At 51.6% G+C, this 26015-nt stretch overlaps 1 protein-coding gene and 1 pseudogene across 2 annotated transcripts in view; one reads left to right on the forward strand and one right to left on the reverse strand.

Annotated features, from left to right (window-relative positions):
- The window catches only part of FBLN1 (fibulin 1), a 73549-nt gene extending 57967 nt beyond the window's left edge, over positions 1-15582 (reverse strand). For both annotated transcript variants that reach the window (XM_053582562.1, XM_053582563.1), the window contains exons 1-2: positions 15387-15582; positions 2889-2994 (exon numbers count right to left, since the gene is read on the reverse strand). In XM_053582562.1, the coding sequence (XP_053438537.1) occupies positions 2889-2994; positions 15387-15465 (185 nt within the window). In that variant the 5' untranslated portion in view covers positions 15466-15582. The remainder of the gene's footprint in view (positions 1-2888; positions 2995-15386) is intronic.
- Positions 1214-1308, forward strand: LOC128582960 (uncharacterized; annotated as a pseudogene).
- Positions 15583-26015: the final 10433 nt, after the last annotated feature.

The following is a 26015-nucleotide window of genomic DNA, read 5'->3' on the forward strand; positions in this document are numbered from 1 at the left end:
GAGGGCAGCGGACAGCAGCTGGTGCTCTAGGGCAGAGACACAGCTGGAGCCAGGCAGCTAAGGGGCCAGCTCACTAAGTGGTCTCAGACAGATATGTGACCCTTGACCTGTGAGCTCACCAGGATAACTCAACTCACCTCCCAGAGCCTCAGCGAAACAAAGGGCTAGTCATTCAATGTGTGAATCATCACCTTGAGTGGTGTCCTGGCATTCGATAAGAGGTTTTGGGGACACTGTAATATCAAAAGTCCCCATATCTAACCTGAATTTCCTGAGGCCCCATGTGATGAACCACCAGAAACAAGTCAAGGGTCCCGGGAGGCTGGACTTGCTCCCATCCTTCCCATAAAGAGGGAAGAAATTCCCTTTCAGCCATTCAGATGACAGTTCTTACATTTCAGGCAATCTCTTAACACATGTTTTAAATGTACCCAGACCAAGATGTATAAAACAAATACCCACTTCACAAGTGGGTATTTTCTTTGGACTCTGAGAGCCACTGAGGATTATAGATAACTCCAAAACTTATCAAAGACATTGGTCAGTAGAAGTCAGTAATAAATTCAGTAGAGACTAAAATCCAAGTTCATGGGCCCAGCACAGCGGCTCACACCTACACCTAGGGCAGAGACACAGCTGACTCTGGGACTCTGGGAGGCCAAGATGGGTGGATTGCTTGAACTCAGGTGTTGGAGACCAGCCTGAGCAAAAGCAAGACCCCATCTTTAAAACTAGCCTGGCCTTGTGGCGGGCGCCTACAGTCCCAGCTAGCTGGGAGGCTAGAGCAAGAGAACTGCTTGAGCACAAGAGTTTGAGGTTGCTGTGAGCTATGATGCCACAGCACTCTACCCAGGGTGACAGAGTGGGACTCTGTCTCAAAAAAAGTCATCTATTGGGCGGCACCTGTGGCTCAGTCGGTAAGGCACCGTCTCCATATACCGAGGGTGGTGGGTTCAAACCCGGCCCCGGCTGAACCGCAGCCAAAAAATAGCCGGGCATTGTGGCGGGCGCCTGTAGTCCCAGCTACTCGGGAGGCTGAGGCAAGGGAATCGCTTAAGCCCAGGAGTTGGAGGTTGCTGTGAGCTGTGTGAGGCCACGGCACTCTACGGAGGGCCATAAAGTGAGACTCTGTCTCTACAAAAAAAAAAAGTCATCTATTGAAGTCATAGTACGTTTGCCCCATGAGAGATAGGGCTTTTGAAGGGGTGATTAGACCCTTTGGTGGTGTGTAAGCGTGATGCTGGTGTGTTCAGCTCACGTGTAAGATGCGCCTTCCTCAAACCTTGTTACAATGTTGGCACACAGAATAAAATGAGGGACTTCGGGTAAGATAAGATCATCAGATGGGCCATTATCCAGTAGGATTGGTGTCCTCAGAGGAAGAAAAGATAGACCCAGACAGAGGGAAAACCATGTGAGGACACAGGGAGGACAACACCTCCTGGCCAAGGAGAGGCCTCAGAGAAAGCCAGCCCTGCTGACACCTTGACCTTCCAGCCTCCAGAGCGGTGAGGAAATGAGCCTCTGCCATTAGTGCTGCTCAGCCTTTGTGCTTTGTCACTGTAGCCGAGCAAGCTGTCTGGCTATGTGGCGCTGGTTTCACATGTCATCTCTGATCATTATAACAACTCAGAAAAGGAATTATCATGTCCCCGTTTTACATTTGGGGAAACTGAGGCTCAGGTCACCCAGCAGGAAAGCCCACCCCAGTCAGTCCAGCTCTCGCCAGCGCCTACCGCCCAGCCTCACTGCAGGACTGCCAGCGGCCTCCCCGCCATGCTTCCAGGCCACGCCAAGAGCCAGAGTCACTGGCACAGTCAGCAGATGCCCTGTAAATCCCAACCCCTGGGTCTTCTAGGCAATTCAAACCGTGTCAGTTTCCTGTTTTCTCTTCCTCTGTTTGGTCTATAACGCTTCAGACCTTTCAAGAACTTCCTCAATCAGGAAAAAAAAAAAAAAAAAGAAGAACTTCCTCAATCAGGATTGACATGCTCCCTCACCTCTGGCAGGCAGCGGCCTGTACTCAGCACCGACACAATCGCAATGCTCCAGAGGGAGGCAATGAGACTCCCGCGGGTTCCTTCCACCAGAGCCCTCTGCCCCACACCCCACAGCTCCACGCGTCACGGCTGCTCACACTTGAATTAGAGGCAGAGAAAACAAACGCACGTCAATTGCTAGGAGCTTTCACATCCTCGACTCCCAGACACATGTTCAGGGTTCAAATCCTCATGTCACTGTTACCAGCCAGGCACCTGGGCAGCAGTAACAAGGTGAAATGAGTTAACATGCCTCAAACACTCAGCACCAAGTAGGCGCTCCAGAAAGATGCTATTACTCTAGGATGATAATCAGCATTACCCTTGTTCACTATGTATTGTAATTTTGAGGCATCTTGTGTCAATGTAGGAAGAGAAGAGTAAAAATAGTCAATCCAGATGCTGGCTGCTGCATGAGGTGAGTGACTGGCGGGGGGAACCCTTCCCCTGGGCCTGCAGGCAGGTCACGTTTCCATTTGCACAGATTTACACACTCTCGCCTGCTCCCCAGACTGCCCCCTCCTCGTAGGGAAACTGACTTGCTCATGGCTGTGCAGCTGTGGCAGCCAGGCTTACAAACCCAGTTCTCCTTGTTTCCAGCCCAGTGAAATGGACAGACGCCCTGACAACCACACCGTGGACAGACGGGTGAGCCAAGGCCCATAAACACACAGAGGACAGCGCAGCTCAGAGGGAGGCAGTGTGGCCCGACACACCACCGACGGCCAAGTGGATCCAGCCCCCCACCCTGCCTCTCCCTGGGGGTCTGGCACATACTGCCACTTCCTCCTCCGTTTTCCTCTAAAAGAACATTGTTCTAGGTAAAAACGGGGCCACTGGCAAACATACCTGCATTCTTTGGATTCCGAAGCATACGGCAGTGAACAGTCCCTCTGCTGAGTGGCCATTCGATGTCCGTCTGCACAGCAAGCCTCCATGGGGATGTCAGTGCCCACTGTGCAGGGAAGAGAACAGGCTGAGGGGCTGCTCACCACTCACCCCACAGGGTGCCCAGCCAGCTGCCACACCAGGACAGAGCGTCAGGCTGGCTCTGACAGCACAGAGGCACCCACAGCACATCCTTTAATCACTCTGCAAACCCGTACAAAAGCTCCACAGGGTTCCAACTGGGAGCTCGCGCCCCACTCTTACTAGAAAGGCCTGAGTCCTCAACTCCTTGTTACCTTCGGAATCCAATCTGGAAGGATTCAGACACCGTCAACCGGATGCCATAGCCCAAGCACCCACGGGCAGAATCCCTGCTCTGGCCACATGCTGGACATGCACATGCGGCCCGTGCCCAGTGGGCCCTGCCTTCACAGTCCAGCTGGCAAGGAAAACAGCACCAGCTGTCCAGGGCACAACGGATGTGACTCTCTCCAGAGGAGAAAGTGGAAATGGAGGTGGGGGGAGACTCAAAATGCAACAAGCACAGTCAGGTAGGAAGGAAGGCGCCATCATTTCTGGGCCATCTCTGTGACCACATGCACATTCTCTCCCTTAATCTCCCCTGTAGCAATCTGTATGGATTCAACAGTCCTCATGGTACAGATGAGGGCATCAAGGCTAGTGCTGCTTTCTGACCTTGGTTTGCCACAGGCCCTACTTTCTACAGAAGCAGAGAGCTGTGAGTGGTTTGATGAGGGTGGGGCTGGGAGGGCGGAGAGCCCTGGTTCAGTGCAGTTGCTGCCTGGCCTTGTTAGCTCCCACTCACACCAAGGGCAGAGAAAAGGCTCACACGTACCCTGTTTCCCCGAAAATAAGACAGTGTCTTATTTTAAGGTGTGCTCCCAAAGATGCGCTAGGTCTTATTTTCAGGGGACGTCTTATCTTTCCTGTAAGGTCTTATTTTCGGAGGATGTCTTATTTTCGGGAAAACAGGGTACCAAGCGGCCAGACCATGCCCTCACGGCTGGACAAACCAGGCCCTCGGGCCCCAGCCAAAGCTGCTGCCCTCAGCTAATGGGAAGAAGACCCTGCTAGAACCCAAGCAAGGAGCAATCAGATACCAAGGTGCCCATGTACCTGGCTCTCAGCTTAAGGGACTTACTTGCAAAAAGTATTAGTACCAAGAGCCTCAGCTACCAGGCGGGAGGTCACCTCTCAGCAGGACATTATACACCTGGGCTTTAAGGAACACCACCTTTTCTTGTGAATGGCTTTCCAGAATCCAGTGGGGCAAACCCACCTGGCGTGGCAGTGTTTCTCAGAGAGTCAAGGGGTGCTATGCTCAAGCTCATTATTCTTCCAAGGCTGGGCCCTTCCTAAACCACCGAGGCTTCCTAAACCACCCACTTGGGCTATCTGCTGCCACCCACAAATGTCCCCACAGTCAAATGTAATTTTGAACACGTAGCCCTTGGATAACCTGTCCCCCCTCAGCAGAGAAACTTCCAAAAACATGCCAGATGGGCATGTCCAGCACCTAGATGAGCTGGGGCTTGGCCAGGCATTTCACCTGGCCTGGGGATGAGGTGGAGGACTTCTTGAGAACTAGGTCCCCCAGTGACACCTTCAGGGGAACTCTGAGCTGCTTTCTGCAGTGAAAGGTGTACTGGCCATTCCTATTCTCACCAACTCCCCCTCGGGCCCTACCTCTGCTGCCCCCTCTCCATAGTCCCCAACCATGATGTTTGGAGCTCACATAAAGTTATCTGGAGTTACATGAACAGCACAAGGTGCATCATAAGTTTTTATAGGGACAACCTTGAATGCTCCCATTCATTCATCCTTCAGTAAAACATTCACAGAACATAGGACTTTATCTGTTACAGATAAGATATGGCCATGGTTCCCTCCTCAGCCTCACAACCTGACACCAAGGTTCCCCTCCATGCAGCCACCCTGACTCCCACCTCTGCTCCCAGGGCCCCTGCCTGCAGTCTCACCCCTCCTGCCTTCTTGCAGTATCTGTCCTGGTTGGCGGCCCCCACCCTGTCTGTCACCTCCTCACAGCAGCCTGCCAGCCACCCACCCAGCTTGGGTGCCCCTCTGCTCCCACAGCACCACCCTACACAGGGCACGTGTCCTCCCGTCTCCCATGCTCCCTCTGTCCACCTCCCCCTCCCAACCACAAGCATCTTGAGAATGGATGTGCCTCTTATCTTCCTTACTGGTAGAAAGGCCAGTACGAGGCAGCCACAGCGCTGACTTGCACTCTCTTGCTCTGTCTTCTAGCAGGCAACTTGCACCTCTCTGAGCCACAGCTTTGCTGAAGTGGGGCTGCAGAGGCGCTGCTAAGATGGAAAGCCAGAAAGTTCTGAGCACAGAGCAAGCTCGGAAACAGAGGATTGAAGAACGTCAAATGATCAAAGGGACTGACCACTGAGGCTCATGAGAAATGGGGGACACGCAGCCCAGTCTCGGTGTGCCAGTTCCCCAGAGAGCAGCCGCCCCTGCCCCCCAGAAAGGCAAACACAGGTGAAGGGCAGGGCTCCGGGTCCCCAGCAGGGTGGAACGTCACACCCAGAGCTGAGAAGTCTGAAAGTGACCCCTGTGGGGGGAGACTGGGCCCCTTGAACCTTACTCTCAGCAGGACCATCAGCCAGTCCTTTGGTCAGCCTGGATACTCGGAATGTACTGGGAGTTCTGCAGAGTGGGGTTGTCTGGGACTGCGTGGAGAGCCAGGGGCCTCGCGCCCCAACCCTTGAGGGCCCAGCTGTCATCCCTCAGCCCCTTAGGTTCATCCTGTCATCACCGTGGCCAGGACATGGTGTGAACTGTGGCCATCACACTGGTGCCTAGAAGCAGCCCTGTCTCCTAACATATTTCTCCTGTCATTTCCATTTTTTCACCATCAGGAGGGAACAAACAGCTCTGGGTGGAACATCTTGATTCATAAATCTTTATTCCTAAATCCATGATTATTTGCTAGGCCTGAAGCCACAGAAGAAGAACCAGGTCCAAGGCAGAAATATTTCAGGACTCCAGCTGCTTGCTGGGGGCTGCAGCCCCTCTGCTCTGGTAGTGAAGCACAAACACTGGGGTTTCCAGGGAGGGCCTGGGGCCGATCTACAGCCCTGGAGACCAGCTGACCAGCCAGAGCTCCCCGGCTCCAGGTCAGGGCTGAGATATTTTCCCGAGGACTTGCTGGGGGGCCCTGCACACAAGGGAAGCCACAGCATGGCAGGTACCACACTCCTCTGAAAAGGCTGTGGCTGCTCAGGAACACAGGAGCCAGGAGAGGGAAGGAAGCTTCAGTGCAGGCCAAACTGGGTTTGAGCCCTGCCGTCCCACTGCCAGGCAAACTCACTGCTGTGGGAATTGGGGCTCCGACTACCAGTCACAGGGTTATTATGGGTGCCTGGAGGTGAGCCTGAGGTGCCCCACCATCCACTGTCATAGCAGTGACTGGGATCAGACTTCACGTGGACAGCAGAGGAAGCTGAATGGAGTCAAGTCACCAATGACGTGAACACAAATGTTAAGGTGTCCTGGCTCCTACCTGGGCCACGGGTGCGTGTCCGGGTGCGTGTCCAGCTCCGTGCGGGGCATGCTGGCCCCTGCTCTCACCTGCCGCTCCTCAGCCCTGGGCTCCAGAGTCAGGCTTGGCTCTCACAACCTCCTGAGCTGCTCTTTCTGCCTGCCCTGAATGAAAGCCTCCTTTGGGGACAGACACAGTATCTTCCCCCCTCTCACTGTGCCCACAGCACCTGCCCATGCCCCACACAAACACTGAGGCTCAGGAGCTATTTAGTTCACGTCCTATCTCGAAAACAGGCCTCTTCCTCGGTCATCCCAGGGGTGGAAGGAGTGACCCAAGGGAAAATCCCTGGACTAGAGCTGACCACAGAAAAGCGCAGGGCTCATTAGAATTCTGGCAAAAAACAGAGATGGGTTGGGGGTTATCCCAGTGACACGAATTGCCGTTCTCTTAGCCTTGGAGCTGGGCCTAAGTTTCCCTGGCAGGCTCAGCACTGGCTGCCCCCAACCCATGGAGGACAACTGAGCTTCAGGGGAGAGGAGGGTCTCCTAGACAGAGGGGGACAGCCTAAGAACTGCCCAGGGTGTCACAGCTCCAGATGCCAACAGAGATACAATCCCTGGCAGGCTGGTCTTTAAAAGATGCAGGTATCCCACACAAGAAAGGTCTGTTATTACTTGTGTTCAAACATAAGTAAAGCCACCTACTTCCCTCCCAGCATCTCCTTCAGACAGGGCAGGACCAGGAGGTCCAAAGCACAAAAGCCAGCGCTGTCCACAGTCCACCCCCCCATACACATCTCTTCCAAGAACATTTCAGTTAGAAAGGGAAATACCCTGCCTTGGTCTCCTTTTAAAGAAACGAACTTTACTCAAGTCAGGAAAATCAAATAAGGTCAACCGGGCAGGTATTGTGGCCCAGGGTAAGAGTACCCATGGTGTCCCTACAGAGGTCAAATTCAGACAGATGATACCCTAGTGGGTGCTGGGGCCGGGTGATGGAGCGGGGGGAGGGTGTCTGCGTTTAATGGGTGTGACGGCTACACAGCGACGTGAATGTGTGTGTGATGCCATTGACTATACCTCTAAAATGGTCAAAATGGCCAAGTCGTATGCGATGCATAATTTTCCACAGTAAAAAAATACATTTTTTTTACACAAAATAATTAGTGTTTGTGGGCCATTTTGTAACATCATTAGGAAAGGAATTGAATGTTTTGCCCATAAACTTACATGCCTCTTTCAATCCATGTTGTTTTAATGCACTAATCTGAATAACGCACAGAGGATTGCATTAATAAATTGTAGTTTAGATTGTGTGACGGTGGAGCTAATGGTTTCCATGGCAAACTATGAGACTGGGAACGGGACCAGTTAAAATGTTCAGTAACAAAGCAACCAAAATAAAGATGATTTTAACTTAAAAAACAAAAACAAAAATCACCCTGGGGATAGTAACTCCCTAGAGAGTCTAGAGAGGACAGGAAGATAGGGGTGCAGGAGGGCCCAAGGTCAGCCCTGGCTGTGGCCTCCTACCCCACCTCGGGTACCCCACTTGCTGCCTGGTGGGATCACCTTTTGGTCATTTAAAACCAGCATCTTGCACCTCACTGTCCCCTCACATGCTGGGGGCACAGAGCTGCCTGTGCCCACAGAGCTGCCTCTCACCCCCCTACCTTCCTGCACCTGCTTCTTTAAGCCACACCCCAACCCTGGCCTGTGGTGCCAGGCTGGGGCCAAGAGTTTCACAAGGGTCGACAGCATATGGCCAACACCCTGGTGAGTGACCCACCCACTGGCAACACCTTCAGGAGGGCATAAAATCAAAGCAACTCACACACAAACCCCACCGCATCTGAGCAGTCCTGACCAGTTGGGAAAGCAACTTGGAGTAAAGGAAGCCGTCGCTGCTTCTTCCATCTCCCCAACCACAGACAGCTGTGAGTGGCTCCCAAATCCAGAAATTACCTCCGTCAACCCACACTGACGCCCACCCAAGCCCACCATACACTCACTGGTCTCTCAGAGCCCCATTGCCAGGCTTATGTGTACCCTCAAGAGAGATGTGGGGCCTCGGCCAATCTGGAATCTTTGTTCACAGATAATTTCTTTTTCTTCTTCTGAGAAGAAAGTTCAACCAACTACAGTTTTAATCTGACTCCTGTCATCTGACTATGTGCATTAGATCCACAAAGCCTTAATACTAAATATAAACCAAGAAGGAACCCTCTCGCAAAAATCTCCTTAACCTTCAACTCAGACATTCCAAGGGAACCCAACGTGGTGGACAAAGCTGCTCACCCTCGAACCGGCTCCCACTCTTGCTACAACTCACTGAGCCTCAGTTTCTTCCTCTGTAAAATGGGCTGGTAACAGAGCCTACTATATAATATTGGGAAGACCAACAAAACCAGGAAGAGTGCTGACATCAGCACCCAAGCCACAGAGAAAACCCAGAATCTTCAACATTAAACAAGTGGAAAGGCCAGGACCCAGAGACCATTCTTTTTCACCCTCAAGGCTGACATGCTGCCTAGTTGACCACACCCCACCATATCCATCACCTCTCTTGAGAAAGAGACACACCTGCCCCAAGGAATCAGTGTACAAGTGGAGAGAGACACAGCTTAGCTCCCAGGCATCAGATACCATTTGTTACCTGAGACAGCTGCAAAAACCAAATTTCTTCCAGGTAAATTAAACCTTTGTAAAGATTATGGTGCAAACTATGAATTGTGTTAATTACAGGGAAGCAAACATCACACTACATGTTTCCAGGCACAAAGAGACTCACGGTTTAAGGAACACAGGCAACGTGGCCCATGGGACCTGTGCCCTTGACACTTTCTAAGGATACAGCCACACTTTTTTCCCAAGACTACAGATGCTAGGCAGGTGGTCCCAGGGATTCTGTACCACGTCTCAGGTGGAACCTTCCAAAATGTCAGCCTACTAGCTATAAACATTGCAGGAACTGTGGACAATGCCTGATCCCATTCCCCAGAGGCCTGTGGTCTAATACTTAGGTCCCACTGTGCAGTGTCATAGTGGGGAGACACAGGGCAGGGACCCCAGAGGCCGAGAGTCTGGTTCTAATTCCACAGTTGATGTGTTTTCTACCTGGAGCAAGGCTAGGCCTCAGTTTCTTTGTCTGTAAACTAAGTGGAGGATTTGGCCTGTGGTCAAGGGCATATTCCAAACCCCACTTCACATGGGTACTGCTCTGACAAAATTCTGCTGGTTCGCACGAAAGGAGGAGAACCGCAGGAGCTCCACAAAGCCAGCCTGACTCCACTGAAAAGTGCTTTCTTTCAGCAGCCACAGTGGCTCACACCTGTAATCCCAGCATTCTGGGAGGCCAAAGCGGGTAGATTACTCAAGCTCAGGAATTCCAGACCAGCCTGAGCACCTGAGCAAGAGACCAGTTTGAGCAAGAGCGAGATGGGTCTCTGCTAAAAATACAAAAAACTAGCCAGGCATTGTGGTGGGTGCCTATAGTCCCAGCTACTCGGGAGGCTGAGATAAGAGGATCTCTTGAGCCCAAGGGTTTGAGGTTGCTGTGAGCTATGACGCCACGTACTCTACTGAGGGCAACAAAGCACAGCTCTGTCTCAAAACAATTAAATATAATAAAGTGCTTTCTTTCATCCTTCCAAAATTTGGAGTCATTAAAATGTCTTCTACAACTATGAAATGGTAACCATACAAGATGGCGGTTGTCTGGGTTCAAGTTTCTATTTTAATATCCTCACGGGGCAAAATAAAAAGTTGGCCAAGCTCCATGAATAGGTGGGGGTTTGGGAAGGGATGTGATCAGGAGCCAGCTTCAATTCTCTTCTTCTGCTCAGGCTCAGAACCCTAGAGGCAGGCGAGGGTTTCAGGGTTTCAGGACATGGATAGAATCCTGTGTACCTCCTGGACTCACCCCCTTCAAGGGTCTGGTCCTTCTCCCCCAAAGCACTATCTAAAGCTGCAGCAGAGAGTTGCAGGGGGACCCAACTGTGTCCAGGACTGAGTAACTAGGCGGCAAGATGTCAAGATGTCAGCCATGGAGACTCTGATGGAAAATTCCAGCCAAACAGAACCAGGCAAGACTAAAGTTACCCACTCCAGCGCCCTGGCCCTCGTGAGCCAAGGAAGCCAGAAGGGGTCCAGCTAGGTTGTCCTAGTGTCTCTGCACCCCTTACAGGTCCAGGATGAGGACAGACCCATATTCCCTCTTTAAGGCTACCTAGAGGAAGTGGGGCATGCTGGAGTCTGCTCTTAGGGCTGCAGGCCCAGTCCCTAGTGCAAGAGGTGCCTATGTCCACAGCCCTCACATGCCGGATCTGAGCACATCCCCAGCATCCATCACAGGGTCTCCAGGAAAGCAGGGACACTTCCCTGTGCTCCCTCTAGGCAGCAGCTTAGCACTTCTAGCCCAGTGCACATGAAGGCCACCCTCACCTCTCCCACCAATCTCTGCAGCATCCCACCAAGCTCCAGGGCCCTCCTGGCCTCCCTTAGTTTTTCTCTCACCTCTCTGGCCACCGGTCACACAGCCTCTGCACCCTGCCTTTGGAAGCTGGAGCTCCGCAGGCTGCTGGTCCTGGGTCCCTTCCTCTTGCCAGGCCAGCACATTCACACTACTCCAGCTCATAGGTCCTTCCTTTGGTTAGTCCTCCCTAACCACCCGAACTCACACACAAGCACATACACGTGAGCACTTGGGACACATCTGTTTCCTCTCTTGCATGATCTGTTGTTCCCCGAAAGCGCCCTCACTTAGTACTAGGGGGGCTGGGCCAGGCTCTGCCTCATTATGCACCCTGCCCCAAGCAGTCACTCAGTAAAAGTCTGCAGAAACAAAGGATCTCGTGTGAGCCTAGCAACACTGCCAAACAGGGTGGGGGTGGGGGTCATTCAGCGAGTTGCCAGTGCAGGGCGGCCTTCAAACCGGCTGTGACTCTAAAGCTCACATCCCACTGCACAGCCCTGAAGGAAACAGCAGCTTCCTCCTGAAGCTGGGCTTAAAAAATCACATCTTCGAAAGATGAGGGAGGCCGTCGAGGGGCCTGGTTAGGAAAACGCACGAGCTGAGCTGACACTGAGTAGCTGTGTGACGGCATAAACTCTCCCTGTGCCCTGCCATCCTCCCTGTCCTCCTTATAGGAGCAGGATCATGACAGCACTTCCTTTGTGGGATTGGGACGAGGGTGCAGCCAGGTAACACAGGCCAAGTAGGCACAGGTGGGGCAAGCCAGGCTGTGAGGACAGGTGCCAGGTTCCCACCAGTGACTCTCAGGAGTGTCATTGACTGGGTCCGCAGAAAAGAGCCAGGTAAATGGGAAGCGAGACTTCCCACACAGGGCGCAAAAGGTACAGCACATTTTTTACTATAGCAGGTGACAGGGTCCAAAAGGAAAAATAGGCTCAAGAAAAATACTGGATCACCATTCTTTGTAGAATCATCGAGAGGATTACATTACTAAATGGAAAACATTTTAGTTTTAGTAATTACCTAGAGCAAAGCATGCTCTCATCTCAGAGGAAATGGATGCAGGAGATTATGATGTCTGTCAAGATCTCTCAGGGGACTTTCAGGATTGGGACCCCTGCACACCATCCTCACCCCGAGGACTCTGGGCAGCTGGAGGGACAGGCACCCCACTCCCTACCAACCCAGCCTGGGGGTTAAAGGAGGTAGCCCAGACTCAGGCCCCTCTGCCTGCTGTGACCTAGTGGCTGGGGCAGCGAGGGGTCTCTGATCCCAAGGAAGTATATGGACACATTTGAAATCATTGCAAGGAAACCGAACTATACTGACCTACAAGAGCATATACAGCAGGGTAGACATAAAATTCATGTGCAATTTACTATGTTAAACTATTTTAAATTGCACATGAACTTTATGTCCACCCTGTATTAATTTAATTATTATGATTTGATGGTTTTCAAAAGGAAAATAAAATATACTGGCAAAATAATTACGTGCCCTGTTAGAGCTGTTTTCATAAGACTGAACACACCAAGCTGGTCTACCCATGTGCCCACTGCTCACAGAGCCCAGCTTTAAAAGTCACAGGCAGGGTGGGGGCACTGCTGGAGTAATGACTAGACAGTGTGGTCCCCTAATCCTGAGAAGGTGAAGAACTCCCGAGAGCTCCCCTGACAGCTCATGTTTTCTCTTCTTTTCTGGGCCTCTGCCCAGGCCATTCCTTTTGGTGGGAAACCCTCCACCCCATATGCTTCTCCTGGAGGTTGAGGGCTGCATGCTGCTTCCTCTAGGAAGTCTTCTCCTACTCTGCCAGTAGAGCTGACTTCATTTTTCTCCATCCTCTGGGAATATGGGCCACATGGGGGTAAGGGCCCCTGTCATAGCCCCCAGACAATCCTGAATGCCTAAGCATGCAACTTGGAATGGACCTTTACCAGCAGGGCTTTGGCAGCCGTGAGAGTTACCATCCCATGCCACCCTGGGGCATAAGGATGAGTAAGCTCAGGGTCCCACCCCACACTCAGGCAGTACCAGAAGTGAGGTGCTAGTACTACCACCCACAGCACTCCAAGTCTCATCCTTCTGCGTTCAGCACCCAATCCCCCACTTCCTGACTGAGAAAGTTCCAGCAGCGGCAAAGACCACATGTTTTTAAGCCAAGTCCTCTCTGGCCTTTGTTCTCCCTCCCAACTGGACTCTTAATCAGTTGGAAACGCTGCAGCCAGAGGCCCAGAAAGCTTTGGAGAAAACATAATCGCTTTTCCCAACACCCTCCTCCCCTCTCTCTCCACCACCCCAGCTTTCATTAAGGCCCAATGGGACAGCCAGACCCAGGACAGACAGGCGGTTCTGTCTCTGCCTTTGGCAAGAAAGATTAGTGCCCTTCTGCATTTAAGCTTAAGCAGCCAGACGTCCTGGTCACCAAAGGATTTTCAGCCAATTGGTTAAAGGGCTCACCATCTGAATGCCTTTTCCAAGATCCCTTTTGAACTGCATGTTTCCTGGTGGCTCCACAGCTCTCCAAGAGCAAGAGCCATGTTCCCCACAGGGCTGCAGAGAGCCTCATTGCTGCAGAAAGGAGCCAGGCAGTCTTCTAACCTCCTCTCCCCAAACTGCACCAAACTAAAGTTGTTGAAAACGCAAAAAGGGTTTTCCCCTGAAGAAACAAAAGGCTCACAGGACAACCCAGCTGTTCTCATCAACGTGTGCAGTGAAAAGGCTTTTTATACCCTCCAAGTTAAAAACTTCTCTTTGGAGAAAAACCGTGGAGCTGTGAGCCACCCTGAGCCAGCAAGTCCTGGGGTGCTCATGCAAAGTTAAACAAGGGAGAAATTTTTCTCAAACAGTAGGCAGGAAAGAACAGTGATGGAGGACTTGGAGACCCTAGCTCGTGAAAGCTGAATGAACTATGCCTTCTCTCTGGTCCTCCCCTTCTTCATCTGTAAAATGCGGGGTCTCTGATGTCCCTTACATTTCCCATCCTGACTCCAAGGTCTCCCCACCTCCTTGCCCCACAGGGGGTTTTCCCTCACAGTGCCTGTGCCTCCCGCTGCCTGAAATGCCCTTTCTCCAGCTTGCGGCTCCCTCCCACCCAAACACCATCTCCTCCAGGAAGCCTCCAGAAGCCCCCAGGGGCCAGGATGGCTCTTGGTGCCAACACTGAGACCCACACCTCCCCATGCTGTCTCCAACCCCGAAAAGTGACCCAGGCCATGCCCAGTGCCTGAAACAACCAGAACTCCACAGAGGTCTGTGCAGCAAGCAAGCCCAGAAACCCCTACAGTGAGCCCCCAACAACCCTTCCTCTCCTTCCATCCCTCGACAAGCATTAGCTGGGACTAGTGACCTTTTGACAAGGAGGAGGATGGTTATCACAGTTTAAAAGAAACCGGGGATAAAGAATCTGAGGCTGCAAGGGTGGTCTGGGACACTCCTCTGAACCTGGGCTGCTGGCAGAACAAAGACTCCAGTAGGGCCAGGCCTGACTAATGGCTCTGAGAAGCCATGGGGGGGTCAGCAGAGAGGTCAGAGGTCATGGCTCTGCTGCCCTATAGCTGCTCTGATCCTCAGGAGTCAGGCCCAGAGGATTAGGGAAGAGAAACAGAGAGAGTCTGGGTGGCCCCTGTCCTGTTATCAGTCCCACCACTGGAGGCCAGCAGTTCTGGGTCATCTGCTTTTGGAGACTGCATCCCCTTTGCCATAGGGGGAGGTGGTTTGGAAGTGGCCTGTCCCCAGTCCCAACTGAGTATGGAGCCTGTCAGAACCACTGCCTTGGGCCCTCTGGAGTCCCAAAAGGGGCCCCTCCCTCCCCGCCCCCAGCTAAGGCCCTGAAAACTTTCAGGCTGCTTCCTTACCTTCCAATTTCTTCCTGCCCAGCCCCATGCCCCCACCCCCACCCCCGTTGTGTCTACTGGATAAATTACTGTTCTCCACCCTCCAGGCTGAGTTTCCTCACCAGCAAGCTGGGTAGGGTACAACAGCTGCGATCTAGAGGTGGTGGCAAGGGCAGCCAGAAGAGATACACCAAAGGTGCTTCGGGTGCAAAGTGCACGACCCGGAGTGGGGTCAGTAACTCCCAATCATTCCGGTCCATGCTCCCCAACCCCCACGGCCCCGAGTGGGACCTAAGGGACGGCACGATTTGCCAGGACTGGGTTAGGAGGTTGGATGTGAGAGGGCCAGCCAGAGAGGAGGGCGGTGGGGGGATCCCGTCTTTAAAACAAGTCCCTCAAACGAGGAAGGTGGCGAGCCAACAGCGGGGGAGGGGCGCAGATGTCGCCTGGGCCTCGGAGGCCACGCAGCTCAGGGACCGCGCGATGACTGCCCCGGGGGCGCGGCGCAGGGCAGCGCATGGGCTCAGAGTACCCTCAGACCAAAAACCGCCGAGGAGCGCGGGCCAGAGGGGGTAGGGACTTAAATCGGGGCCCGTGGGCTCAGGGCGCCCCTACCTCGGGCCGCCAGCAGCGCGAGGCCACCAAGCAGCAGCAGCGGCAGCGGGACCCGGCGCGACGGGGCGGCGTGCTCCATGGGGCCAGCGGGCGGGCGGCGGACAAAGGCGGAGGCGCGGATCCCTGCTCAGCCCGGCAGCGCGGCGAGCAGCGCGGGCTACACGCTCCGGCCGAGCCTCCGCAGCCAACGCTGGGCCCCGGCCGCGCGGTTCAATTATCCCGCCCGGGAGGAGGGCGCGGCGGAGGCGGGGCCGGGGCCGTCCGTCCTCCCTCCCCTGGCCGCCCCCAGCCGGGGCCATCCGAGACCCCTCCCTCTCCGGCACCCGACCGCGCGCCCACGGCTGAAGGTGGGGACTTGGACCCCCGACTTCCCTGGAGGGGGCCACAGAAGGGGGGCGCCTTCCGGCCGGACGCATCCCCAAGTCTACCCGCTCCCAGCGCCCTTGAAACCGGATGCCCCCCACCTCCGCGCCGCCTGCAGGCCGCGAGCTCGAGACCAAAAGTCAGTCCCGCGGGGCTCGGCGGAAAGAAGCGGTGACCCGGCCCGGGGCAGCGCTGCAAGTCGGAGGCCCCCTGGAGGGGCGTGAGGACGGGACACGCTCGGGAGTCCCCGCGGCACAGCCCGCACCCGCCGCCTGCCGCTTCCCGCCGGCCTGGGGTCGCGTGCTGACCCCAGGCTGGGACCTCCCCAGGCTGGGACCACCCCCAGGCTGGAACTCGGCTCTACCCTCGGGGACTGCCAGTCGGGCAGCCGACAGACTGAACCAACTTCCTAGCACTGCTAGGGCACCCCGGTGAGCGGGAACCCCGAAGTGCGGAGGAAGAAGAGAGGCGGCCTCTGCGCCGGGCAGGCCGCAGCCACATCTTGGCGTAGGAATTCATGGCTGCAGCCGGTCAGGGGACACTGAGGGGGATGAGTTTGTATGTTGCAGCCACAAAGAGATTTATTTTTAAAAGAAGAAAAAAGAAAAAGCTAGCATAGATGAAGATGTGGAGGAACGGGAGCGTGTATGGGTCCCTGAGCCCGCAGAGCTCCGGTTTATCCCAGTTCATGCCCAGAGGAAACGCGTACACATGTGCCCCCCAAAACACACATATGTGCTAGAATGTTCGTAGCAGCAGTATTCTTGATAGCTTCCACAGCAGGATGGTCCATTGCGGAGTGTTCACGCGTGGGAATCCACAAACTCTGAAAAGCGGCTGACTCACAGACACAGCAGAACAGCAGAGCCGGCCTCAGACGAAGGCTTATTATGTAAAAGGCAGAGATGGGTCAGAAGTCAGACATGATCCTGGGTGGGTTTGTGGCAGGAACCGGCCTGAGGAGCTTTCTGGGATTCCTGAGATCAATAGGATCAGTTTTCCTAATATGGGTATTGGTTATGAGGTTGGGCTCTGTGAAAATTTATCAAGCTGTTCACTTATTAAGTGCCCTCTTCTGAATGCATATTAAATTCAAAAAGCAAACGCAAAAAGGCAAAAAACTCATGTTTCCATAGAATGGCTTACAAGTTAGAGGTTTGCAGAGAACCCAAAGTTCATGAAAGGGCCTGTGTGCTAACGGCCTCCAGGCTCTGGAGGTGTCCCAGAGGAGTTCCATGTGACTGGCCTGGCTGTTGAGAGTTGAAGAGAAAAGTGAGAAAGGTTTCCTGAGCGGGGGAACAGCCTCTGCAAAGGCTTATAAAGGCAGCTCAGGGAAAGGATCTGGTCCATTGTTTATTTTATTTATTTATTTATTTTTGGAGACAGTCTTACTCTGTTGCCTGGGTTACAGTGCCATGGCCTCAGCCTAGTCACAGCAACCTCAAACTCCTGGGCTCAAGCGATTCTCCTGCCTTAGCCTCCTACATAGCTGGGGCTTCAGGCACATGCCACAACATCTGGCAATTTTTTCTATTTTTAGTAGAGACAGGGTCTTGCTCTTAGGCTGGTCTCAAATTCCTGAGATCAAGTAATCCTCCCACTTCAGCTTCCCAGAGTGCTAAGATTATGGGCTTGAGTTGGCTGGATCTGGTCCCCTGTGACTAGGGATAGTGTAGGGTGCTGGAAGCACAGCAGACAGCCAAGTAGGTGGTGGTGGGGAGCTCTGAGCTGGGGACAGGTTGGAGACATTACTACTGGAGTATTAATGTGACTTGTTTAAGCCATGGGAGAAACAGGGTGAATTGGAGTTGACAGGAACAAGAGAAGGTGACCTGGGGAAGGAGGAACTGGGGGGGATCCAGAAAGAGACTGGAAAAAACAGGCAGAGGTGTGGGAGGAAACCAAAAGAAGGTAATATCCAAGAAGGGGTTAAATCGTGGTTCTGCCTGGGATGGCTCAGAGGTCAATGAGGCCAGGACTGAGAAGCCCTGCTGGGAATGAGGAAGCAGGGCCAGTTGGGGAAGGTGGTACCCTGGGCATGTAGAGGGTTTCACTGGGAGAGGAAGGCTTGAGCCAGGCCTGCAGCAGCAGGACAGGGAGACCTATCCTGCTCCAGCCTTTCCTGCAGCTTCACCAGCTTGACTCCGGTTCCAAGGCCCATCCTACCATTTAGGCACTCACCCTGGTCCTGGTCCTAGGGCTGTCCTTCACAGCCTCTCCAGATCTTCTTGTCCCTGTGGCTAGTGACTTGGAAAGTCAGCTACCAGCTATCAGGAAAACAGGCACCATTGTGAAAATCTCCAGGACCAGCAGGAAGTCGTGACTGAGCATGGGGAGAGAAGCCAGGCTCTGAGGCCAGACCACCTGGGTTCTAATCCAGGCTCTGCCACTCCCTGGCTCTGTGGCCTTGAGCAAGTTACCGAACCTCTTTGATAGTGTATTTCCTCACTGTCACATGGGACAATGATAGGACTTCATGCAGTCCTGAGAATCGAAGGAGATGCTGACAGCTATGGAGTGGTACTGTCAACTGCTTGGGTGGGGGTGATAGTGATGTGCCTTCAGGACAGAGCCAGGAAACACCAGTCCTGACCTCCTACTCACTCCCCTTAACCCCCGGCCTTGGCCAAGACCCTTTCTGGGCCTCAGTTTCCCAATGATAAAATGAAGGGGGTGGGACAGGCTGCTTCCAGGGATACTCCAAACCCCGAACCTCAGCTGAATTTGAAGTCCTCTCCAGTTCTGAGCAGGCCCCACCTTACAGAGACACAATGAAACGTGGCAGTCCTGAGATATTTGCAGCCCAAGTGAGCTACACACAGGTGTTGGGAGAGGCAGTCACCATGGGCCTGGGTGTCCCTGAGTATGCCCAAAATGACAAAGCCCTAGCCACTCTGTATCCATGTCTCAGGGTTGTATTTGCAGGAATCAACCTGGAAGGATGTAGTAACCTCTCTCTACAGATAAGTTTCCCGTAAATGCAGTGAATTCCCCAAGTTCAGTGTTCTGTATAATGCAGCCCATTGTGCATGTGGGTCTTGCCCCACCAGAGCTTGGAGGACACAGGGAGCTCCTGCTAGCACCATGCCACAGCTCTGGCTGCTGTGTTACCACTGGTACAAAGTCCCTTGTCTCTGACCCAGAAATCTCTGACTAGACATTGGCAGCACATCCCTTTAATCAAGGTCATCTGACTCCCTTGTCTGAAAGCAATTTTTCATGTAGGGTTCTGCTTTTCACTTATGTTATTATAGCATGAACATTTCCCTGTCTTTGCAGTTTTTTGTTTTGTTTTGGCCAGAGCTGGGTTTGAACCCGTCACCTTCAGCATATGGAGTCCACACCCTACTCCTTGAGCCACAAGCACCACCCCGCCCTGTCTTATTAGAAATCTTCATTACACATCTAGCAAATGGGTAGTATGAAAGTTGTATAAACGTTTACTCCTGTTATGGGACATTTTGGCCATTTACATTTGGCCGTCATGCTGCAGTAAAACCTGTGTGCTCCAGGCTCAGCTGTCTCTGTCACTCCAGGCGTGTATCTTCTAGAAAAGCAATTGCTGCCCCCAGACATGGACAAATTCATATTCTGAAAGAGACTCAGCTGTGGGTCTCCCCACCTCGCGGCCAGCATGGAGTAACTTTGTTGTTCATTCTGAGCAATTTTCACAGGGAAAAGAAGCAACTGTCTTGTTTCTGTGTATTTTTTTTTTTTTTTAAGACAGAGTCTCACTGTCACCTTCCATAGAGTGCTGTGATATCACAGCTCATAGCAACCTCAAACTCTTGGGCTTAAGCGATTCTCTTATCTCAGCCTCCCAAATAGCTGGGACTACAGGCACCGGCCACAATGCCCGGCTAATTTTTTTTTTTTTTTTTTTGGTTGCAGTTGTCGTTGTTGTTTAGCAGGCCCGGGCTGGGCTCGAAATCCGCCACCTTCAGTGCACGTGCCTGGCGCCTTACTCACTGAGCTACAGGCGCCGAGCCCCATGTATGTTTTTCTTTTTTCTTTTTTGCAGTTTTTGGCTGGGTCTGGGCTTGAACCCGCCACCTCCTGCATATGGAGCCAGCGCCCTACTCCCTTGAGCCACAGGCCCCGCAGCCTCCCTCCCCTCCCCCAACCCCTCACCTCCTGTGTATGTTTTTAATCATTAGAGAAGCTGAACACTTTTCATGCACTTCTCAGCCCTTTATATTTCTCTCTTGGTGATTTCTTTGATAACCTTTACTCATTTATTTTTGCAATAGCAGAATTACTTATAACAATGAAAATCTGGAAAAAAGATGCAATGTTCCATATGTACAATTAGATTCTCCTATATTGACATTTAGTGATTCAATGGACTATCATACCATTGTTGAAAAGGTGGAATAGATACATAAATAAGAAATACAGATTTGAGAACTAATATTATGAGAAAAATATAAAACAAAAGTGAGTGTGAGAGTGCCATTGCGGTTATGTAAAAGCTTTATTTATGTGGCAAAAAATAAAAAGGAAACTAACAAAAAGTGGATGGTGTGTTTGGCTGGTAAAACTTTGTTGGGGACGGCACCTGTGGCTCAGTGAGTGGGGCGCCGGCCCCATATGCAGAGGGTGGCGGGTTCAAACCCAGCCCCAGCCAAACTGCAACAAAAAAATGGCCGGGTGTTGTGGCGGGCGCCTGTAGTCCCAGCTGCTCGGGAGGCTGAGGCAGGAGAATGGCGTAAGCCCAAGAGTTAGAGGTTGCTGTGAGCCGTGTGACCTCATGGCACTCTACCCGAGGGTGGTACAGTGAGACTCTGTCTCTACAAAAAAAAAAAAAAAACCTTTTGTTGGTATTGTTTTTTTATTTTAGGAAACAAGGCAGGGGGTAATAATTGTGCCCAAAAAATGCACCTCAACTTGACCTTGAATTTCTTAACAACCAGAACAAAATTCAAATTGCGATCACTTAATTGTTCCTGTTTCTGACTAAAGAAATTGCACCATTTTATCGGGCGAGACACAGTTGTTTCTGGCACTAAATTCTAACCATTTTTCTTCTGCGTCTTTATGTAAGAGTCAAGAAACTTTATGAGCAGCACATTTTTTTGTAGTCTGAAAAAAAATGAGACTGGTCTTTGGAAAGGTTCCATTTGGGGAATTAGGAGCTGGAAAGATCTCCCATCCTCGATTCCCAGATTGTGGGTGAGATGATACGCACCAGGGGGAATGGGCTCCAGGCGGGAAGTCATTCATTATGTGCCCTGTGACCATCCAGCTTTTTCCCATTTTGGAGAAGCCGAACAACAGGTCACTCTCCCCTGATAACAAATAGCTCTTCATTTGTTTGAAAGATCACTGTTGGCACAATGTGGACTGTTTTTCCCCAAGTTAGGAAACAAATGGCTTTGGCACTGCCCAGCCTCTGCAGCACACGCCTCCCTGGAATTTGGCGCTGGAGCTGGTGCTACTCCCCACCCGTTCCCTCCCTGAGGGTCTTCTGAGAGCAGCACATGGCCTGGCCCCTGCTCACATCTCCAGCTCACACCCCTAACTCATCTGCAACAGCCCCTGGCCCTCCCAGAGTACCCAAGCCCTTGCCTCCCTTCTCTGCTTCTTTACTCAGCAAGCTCTTTCCTGTCCTTCAGATTTCAGCCAAGATGCTCCCTCTGTAGAAAGCCTCTCCTGCCCATCCTGCTGACCAAGGTCCCTAGGCCTTGATGATCTCTGCTCTGTACCCACCTGCCCCCTTTATTACACTTACCCACTTACCAAGAGTCATATCATTGCAACCTCATTTACATCACGACTTCATCCTCCTCCCTAGCAAGTTTCCTGAGGAGATTATGGAAAAGCTAAAGCTACAACCCTCCCATCCACTGGGAAATAAAAAGAACAAACTGAGACAGGATACCAGGGAAGGGTGAGGTCTAGGAGAACAGAGGTCCTCTCAAGGAGACCACAAGGATATACTTGCAGAGTCTTCTCCAGTGTGACTCAGCTCTTGGGAATTTGTAGGCTTAACTTCCTGGAACCTGGAAATTTCCGCTTCTGTGAAATCCTGTAGTTCTGTGGGGGCTGGAACAGCATCTCCCGCTTGATTCAAACTGACCAATGAGAAAGGTACCTGTGGGTTGGAAGTTTCTGACTGGAGACAAAAAGGGAAAGACCAAGCCAGTCAGGGAGCAAGGCCATTTGGAATTCTTCTATGCTGTTAGCTCTGCCTGCAAATTAAAGCCTTTTTCCTCTTAAATATGGTGTTTGGGTGCTCTTTCTCTCCATTGGGCCTTGTCTTCCTGCAACAAAACCTTGTATTTCACAGGTCCACTCCACTCTAGGAAACTGACCTGTCCCTTACCTGGGACATACTTTTGCTTTGCAATCAAAGGCAGCTTGCGTCACTTGTGGGTTTGTGGCTTGCGAATTGCTCTATCAGTTGTCCCTCCTGGGGGTTGGCGGTTAAGAACCAGCCGTCACCCCACAGTCTGTGTCCTCAGTCATGTCGGCCTGAGCAAAGCGCTGCATCGGGAAAGGAGGTGACGGAGGGGAGTTCCCAGGTCAATGAATTGGTGTTGGGACCAGCAAAATCTGGAGACGGAGAGCACAACATTCTAGGACATTCAAGAAACTGAGCTGTCCTGGGTCACACTATGGATCAGGCAACTTCAAATAAAATGACCATCATTCACTTTTATGTTAAGCTACTTCCTGGGAGCATATTCAAGGCAACTTGAACCTGTGCTCCCAGATTGCAGTCCTCAAACGTGGCCCAAATAAACTCCTTTTTCTGTTTTTTTTGAGACAGAATCTCATTTTTGTCACCCTTAGTAGAAGGCCATGGCGTCACAGCTTACAACAACCTCAAACTCTTGGGCTTAAGCGATTCTTTTGCTTCAGCCTCCCAAGTAGCTGGGACTACAGGTTCCCACCACAATGCCCAGCTAATAAACTCTTGACTTTAAAAAAAAAAGTGGTTGGGCAAGTTGGCTCACACCTGTAATCCTTACACTCTAGGAGGCCAAGGCAGGTGGATCGCCTGAGATCAGGAGTCTGAGACCAGCCTGAGTAAGAGCAAAACTCCATCTCTACTAAACATAGAAAAATTAGCAGGGTGTTGTGGCAGGTGCCTGTGGTCCCCATTACTTAGGAAGCTGAGGCAAGAGGATTTCTTGAGCCCTGGAGTTTGAGGTTGCTCTGAGCTATGATGCCATGGCACTCTAGCCTTGGCAACAGATTGAGACTCTGTCTCAAAAAAAAAAAAAAAAGGGCACAGTTCCTGAGGTTTGAAGATGAAAAAAGGGCACAGTTCCTGAGGTTTGAAGATGGAAGCCTCTATGCCATAGGATGCCACAGGAGCAAAGCCAAGAAGATGACAGCCCAGTGGGGGTGGGGGTGGGGGGTAGTGGTGGTGGTGTACATGATATTTAAGCTCTTTTAACAGTGGTCAGTGGAACTAGAAAAAAAGAATGTCAAAATGATTAAAGGATTGGTATTTGCATAGTGAATACAAAAAAAAAAAACCATTTTGTGACTGAAGGAAATGTCCCTTTGTCTCTCATTTTGACAAAATGAGGGAACTCTATCCAAGAGAGTTCTGTAAACTTCCACCTCATACCCTGAGGAGGCAGTGGAGCTGGGGACAGTCCTTTTGTTTGGGCTTTCTTTGTTTTAGGACAAATTTGCATTCCTTCCGCCTTACTATACTTATTGCCAAGGAATGGGGTTCTTTAAATTTCCTGCAGTCAAGTTTGCAGAACAGTGAAGTGGGATCACAACTGGAATCGCAAAGAAAAAGCAAAAATAAAAATCCCAGGATATCCCCCCACCCCCAACTCATGATGCCCAAAGGGAGAACTGAGCCTGGGAGCTGAGTCACACCAACAGGCCACCCTCCTCCAGTGAGGTGCAGGGTCCTCTTTTAATTTGTGGGAGGGAGAGTGGATCCCGGAGGACTTGGTGGTCTTTTCATGCAGATAAGCCTCAGGATAACAGCCCTCAGGGAAATGGTTTTATTCTGACCTTTAAAGGTGCATGCTCTGCGGACTTATCCCTGATGGAACAGGCAGGCCTGGGTGCATTAAGGGATTCTGTACACAAGCAGATCTCTCCCCCAGGCTCCTCATCTAGACAGCCCTACAGCTGTTTGCCCACAGCCATCTCAAAATATGACAAAGAAATGTGTTTTGAATTAAAATATTTACTTCCCTTCAACCCTTATTTTCCTTCAAGATAAGCAGCCCCTACAAAATGAGAGCACTTTGGTGACAACCTTAGGACTGTTGCCCAAATAAACTCTTAAATGTCAATTACAAGTTTATTTCCACAGATGCAAACCAGGGAAGAGATGTGATCTCTCTTCTGCCAACCCTGAGAAAATTCACAACACTGACTGCTTCCTCCACTCCCTTTTTTTTTTTTTTTTGTAGAGACAGAGTCTCACTTTATGGCCCTCGGTAGAGTGCCGTGGCCTCACACAGCTCACAGCAACCTCCAACTCCTGGGCTTCAGCGATTCTCTTGCCTCAGCCTCCCAAGTAGCTGGGACTACAGGCGCCCGCCACAACGCCCGGCTATTCTTTGGTTGCAGTTTGGCCGGGGCGGGGTTTGAACCCGCCACCCTCGGTATATGGGGCTGGTGCCTTACCGACTGAGCCACAGGCGCCGCCCTCCACTCCCTTTTTGAATGTTCATCTTATCTTATGCAGATTTACTGGGCACCAAATACAACCTCATAATAATACCATTTCTTGCCACATTGCTTACCTCCTTCACCCTCCGCCTCCATTTTTCCTGTGCACCCCTTTTCTCCTTTAAATTGGAAATCCTCAACCTGTTCCAAGGAGAGCCCAGTCTGGGACACTTTGTGGGCTATGGTTTTCCTGGGCATATCCTTAAAATCTTGGCTTAATAAACCACAATTGAGTGTGACTCAATTATTAGAGAGTCTGACTCTCTAATAATACATAATAATAAAAATACTAAGTTAACAGTCTAACTTACTTCACTAGGTTTGAAGAATTCCCCGCTAGGTTTGGCACCTGTAGCTCAGTGGCTAGGGTGCCAGCCACATATACCAGGGCTGGTGGGTTCGAACCCAGCCTGGGCCTGCCAAACAACTATGACAACTACAACAAAAAAATAGCTGGGCATTGTGGCAGGTGCCTGTAGTCCCAGCTACTTGGGAGGCTGAGGCAAGAGAATCACTTAAGCCTAAGAGTTTGAGGTTGCTGTGGGCTGTGATGCCACAGTACTCTACTGTGAAAGGTGACATAGTGAAACTCTGTTTAAAAAAAAAAAAAAAAAAAGAGGGGCGGCGCCTATGGCTCAGTCGGTAGGGCGCCGGCCCCATATGCCGAGGGTGGCGGGTTCAAACCCAGCCCCGGCCAAACTGCAACCAAAACCGGGCGTTGTGGCAGGCGCCTGTAGTCCCAGCTGCTCGGGAGGCTGAGGCAAGAGAATCGCGTAAGCCCAAGATTTAGAGGTTGCTGTGAGCCGTGTGATGCCACGGCACTCTACCCGAGGGCGGTACAGTGAGACTCTGTCTCTACAAAAAAAGAAAAAAAAAAAAAAAAGAGAATTCCCCACTGCAGAGCTTCATTCAGTGGCCCTGTGGTAGCATGGCCAGATTGTGGCTCTGTCATCGCTTGACTGGCTTTGCCCAGCTGTGCTGAAGAAGTCTGTGTTTAAGACCAACTTCTAGGTCAGTCTGTAGTATTACTAATGATTTTAGGAACAGACAAATATCGTTTCAATAAATTCTTCCTGTTTATATCAGCCAGAGTGGGTTTCCATTGCTTGCAACTGAAGAGTCCCAACAGACTCAGGGATTGTTACAAAATTAAAGGAGGAATGGATACCCCCAAAGGTGGGGGACACCGAGATGTCTCCACTGTGGAATACCATGTAACTCTTTAAATTGGTAAATATGAGAACTATGCCAACCAATATGCTTGGGGTTTTTTTTGTTTGTTTGTTTGTTTTTTGAGACAGAGTCTCACTTTGTCACCCTCGGTAGAGTGCTGTGGCATCACAGCTCACAGTAACCTCCAACTCTTGGGCTCAAGCAATTCTCTTGTCTCAGCCTCCTGAGTAGCTGGGACTACAGGCCCCTGCCACAACGCCTGGCTATTTTTAGAGAAGGGATCTCACTCTGGCTCAGGCTGGTCTCAAATTCATGAGCTCAGGCAATCCACCTGCCTTGGCCTCCCAGAGTGCTAGGATGACAGGCATAAGCCCCCGTGCCCAGCCTAAGGTGCTTGTTTTTAAATAAAATAAAAAGCAGAACTTAAAATTATATATA

This window comes from Nycticebus coucang, chromosome 3, assembly GCF_027406575.1.
Source record: "Nycticebus coucang isolate mNycCou1 chromosome 3, mNycCou1.pri, whole genome shotgun sequence".
Lineage (NCBI taxonomy): Eukaryota > Metazoa > Chordata > Mammalia > Primates > Lorisidae > Nycticebus > Nycticebus coucang.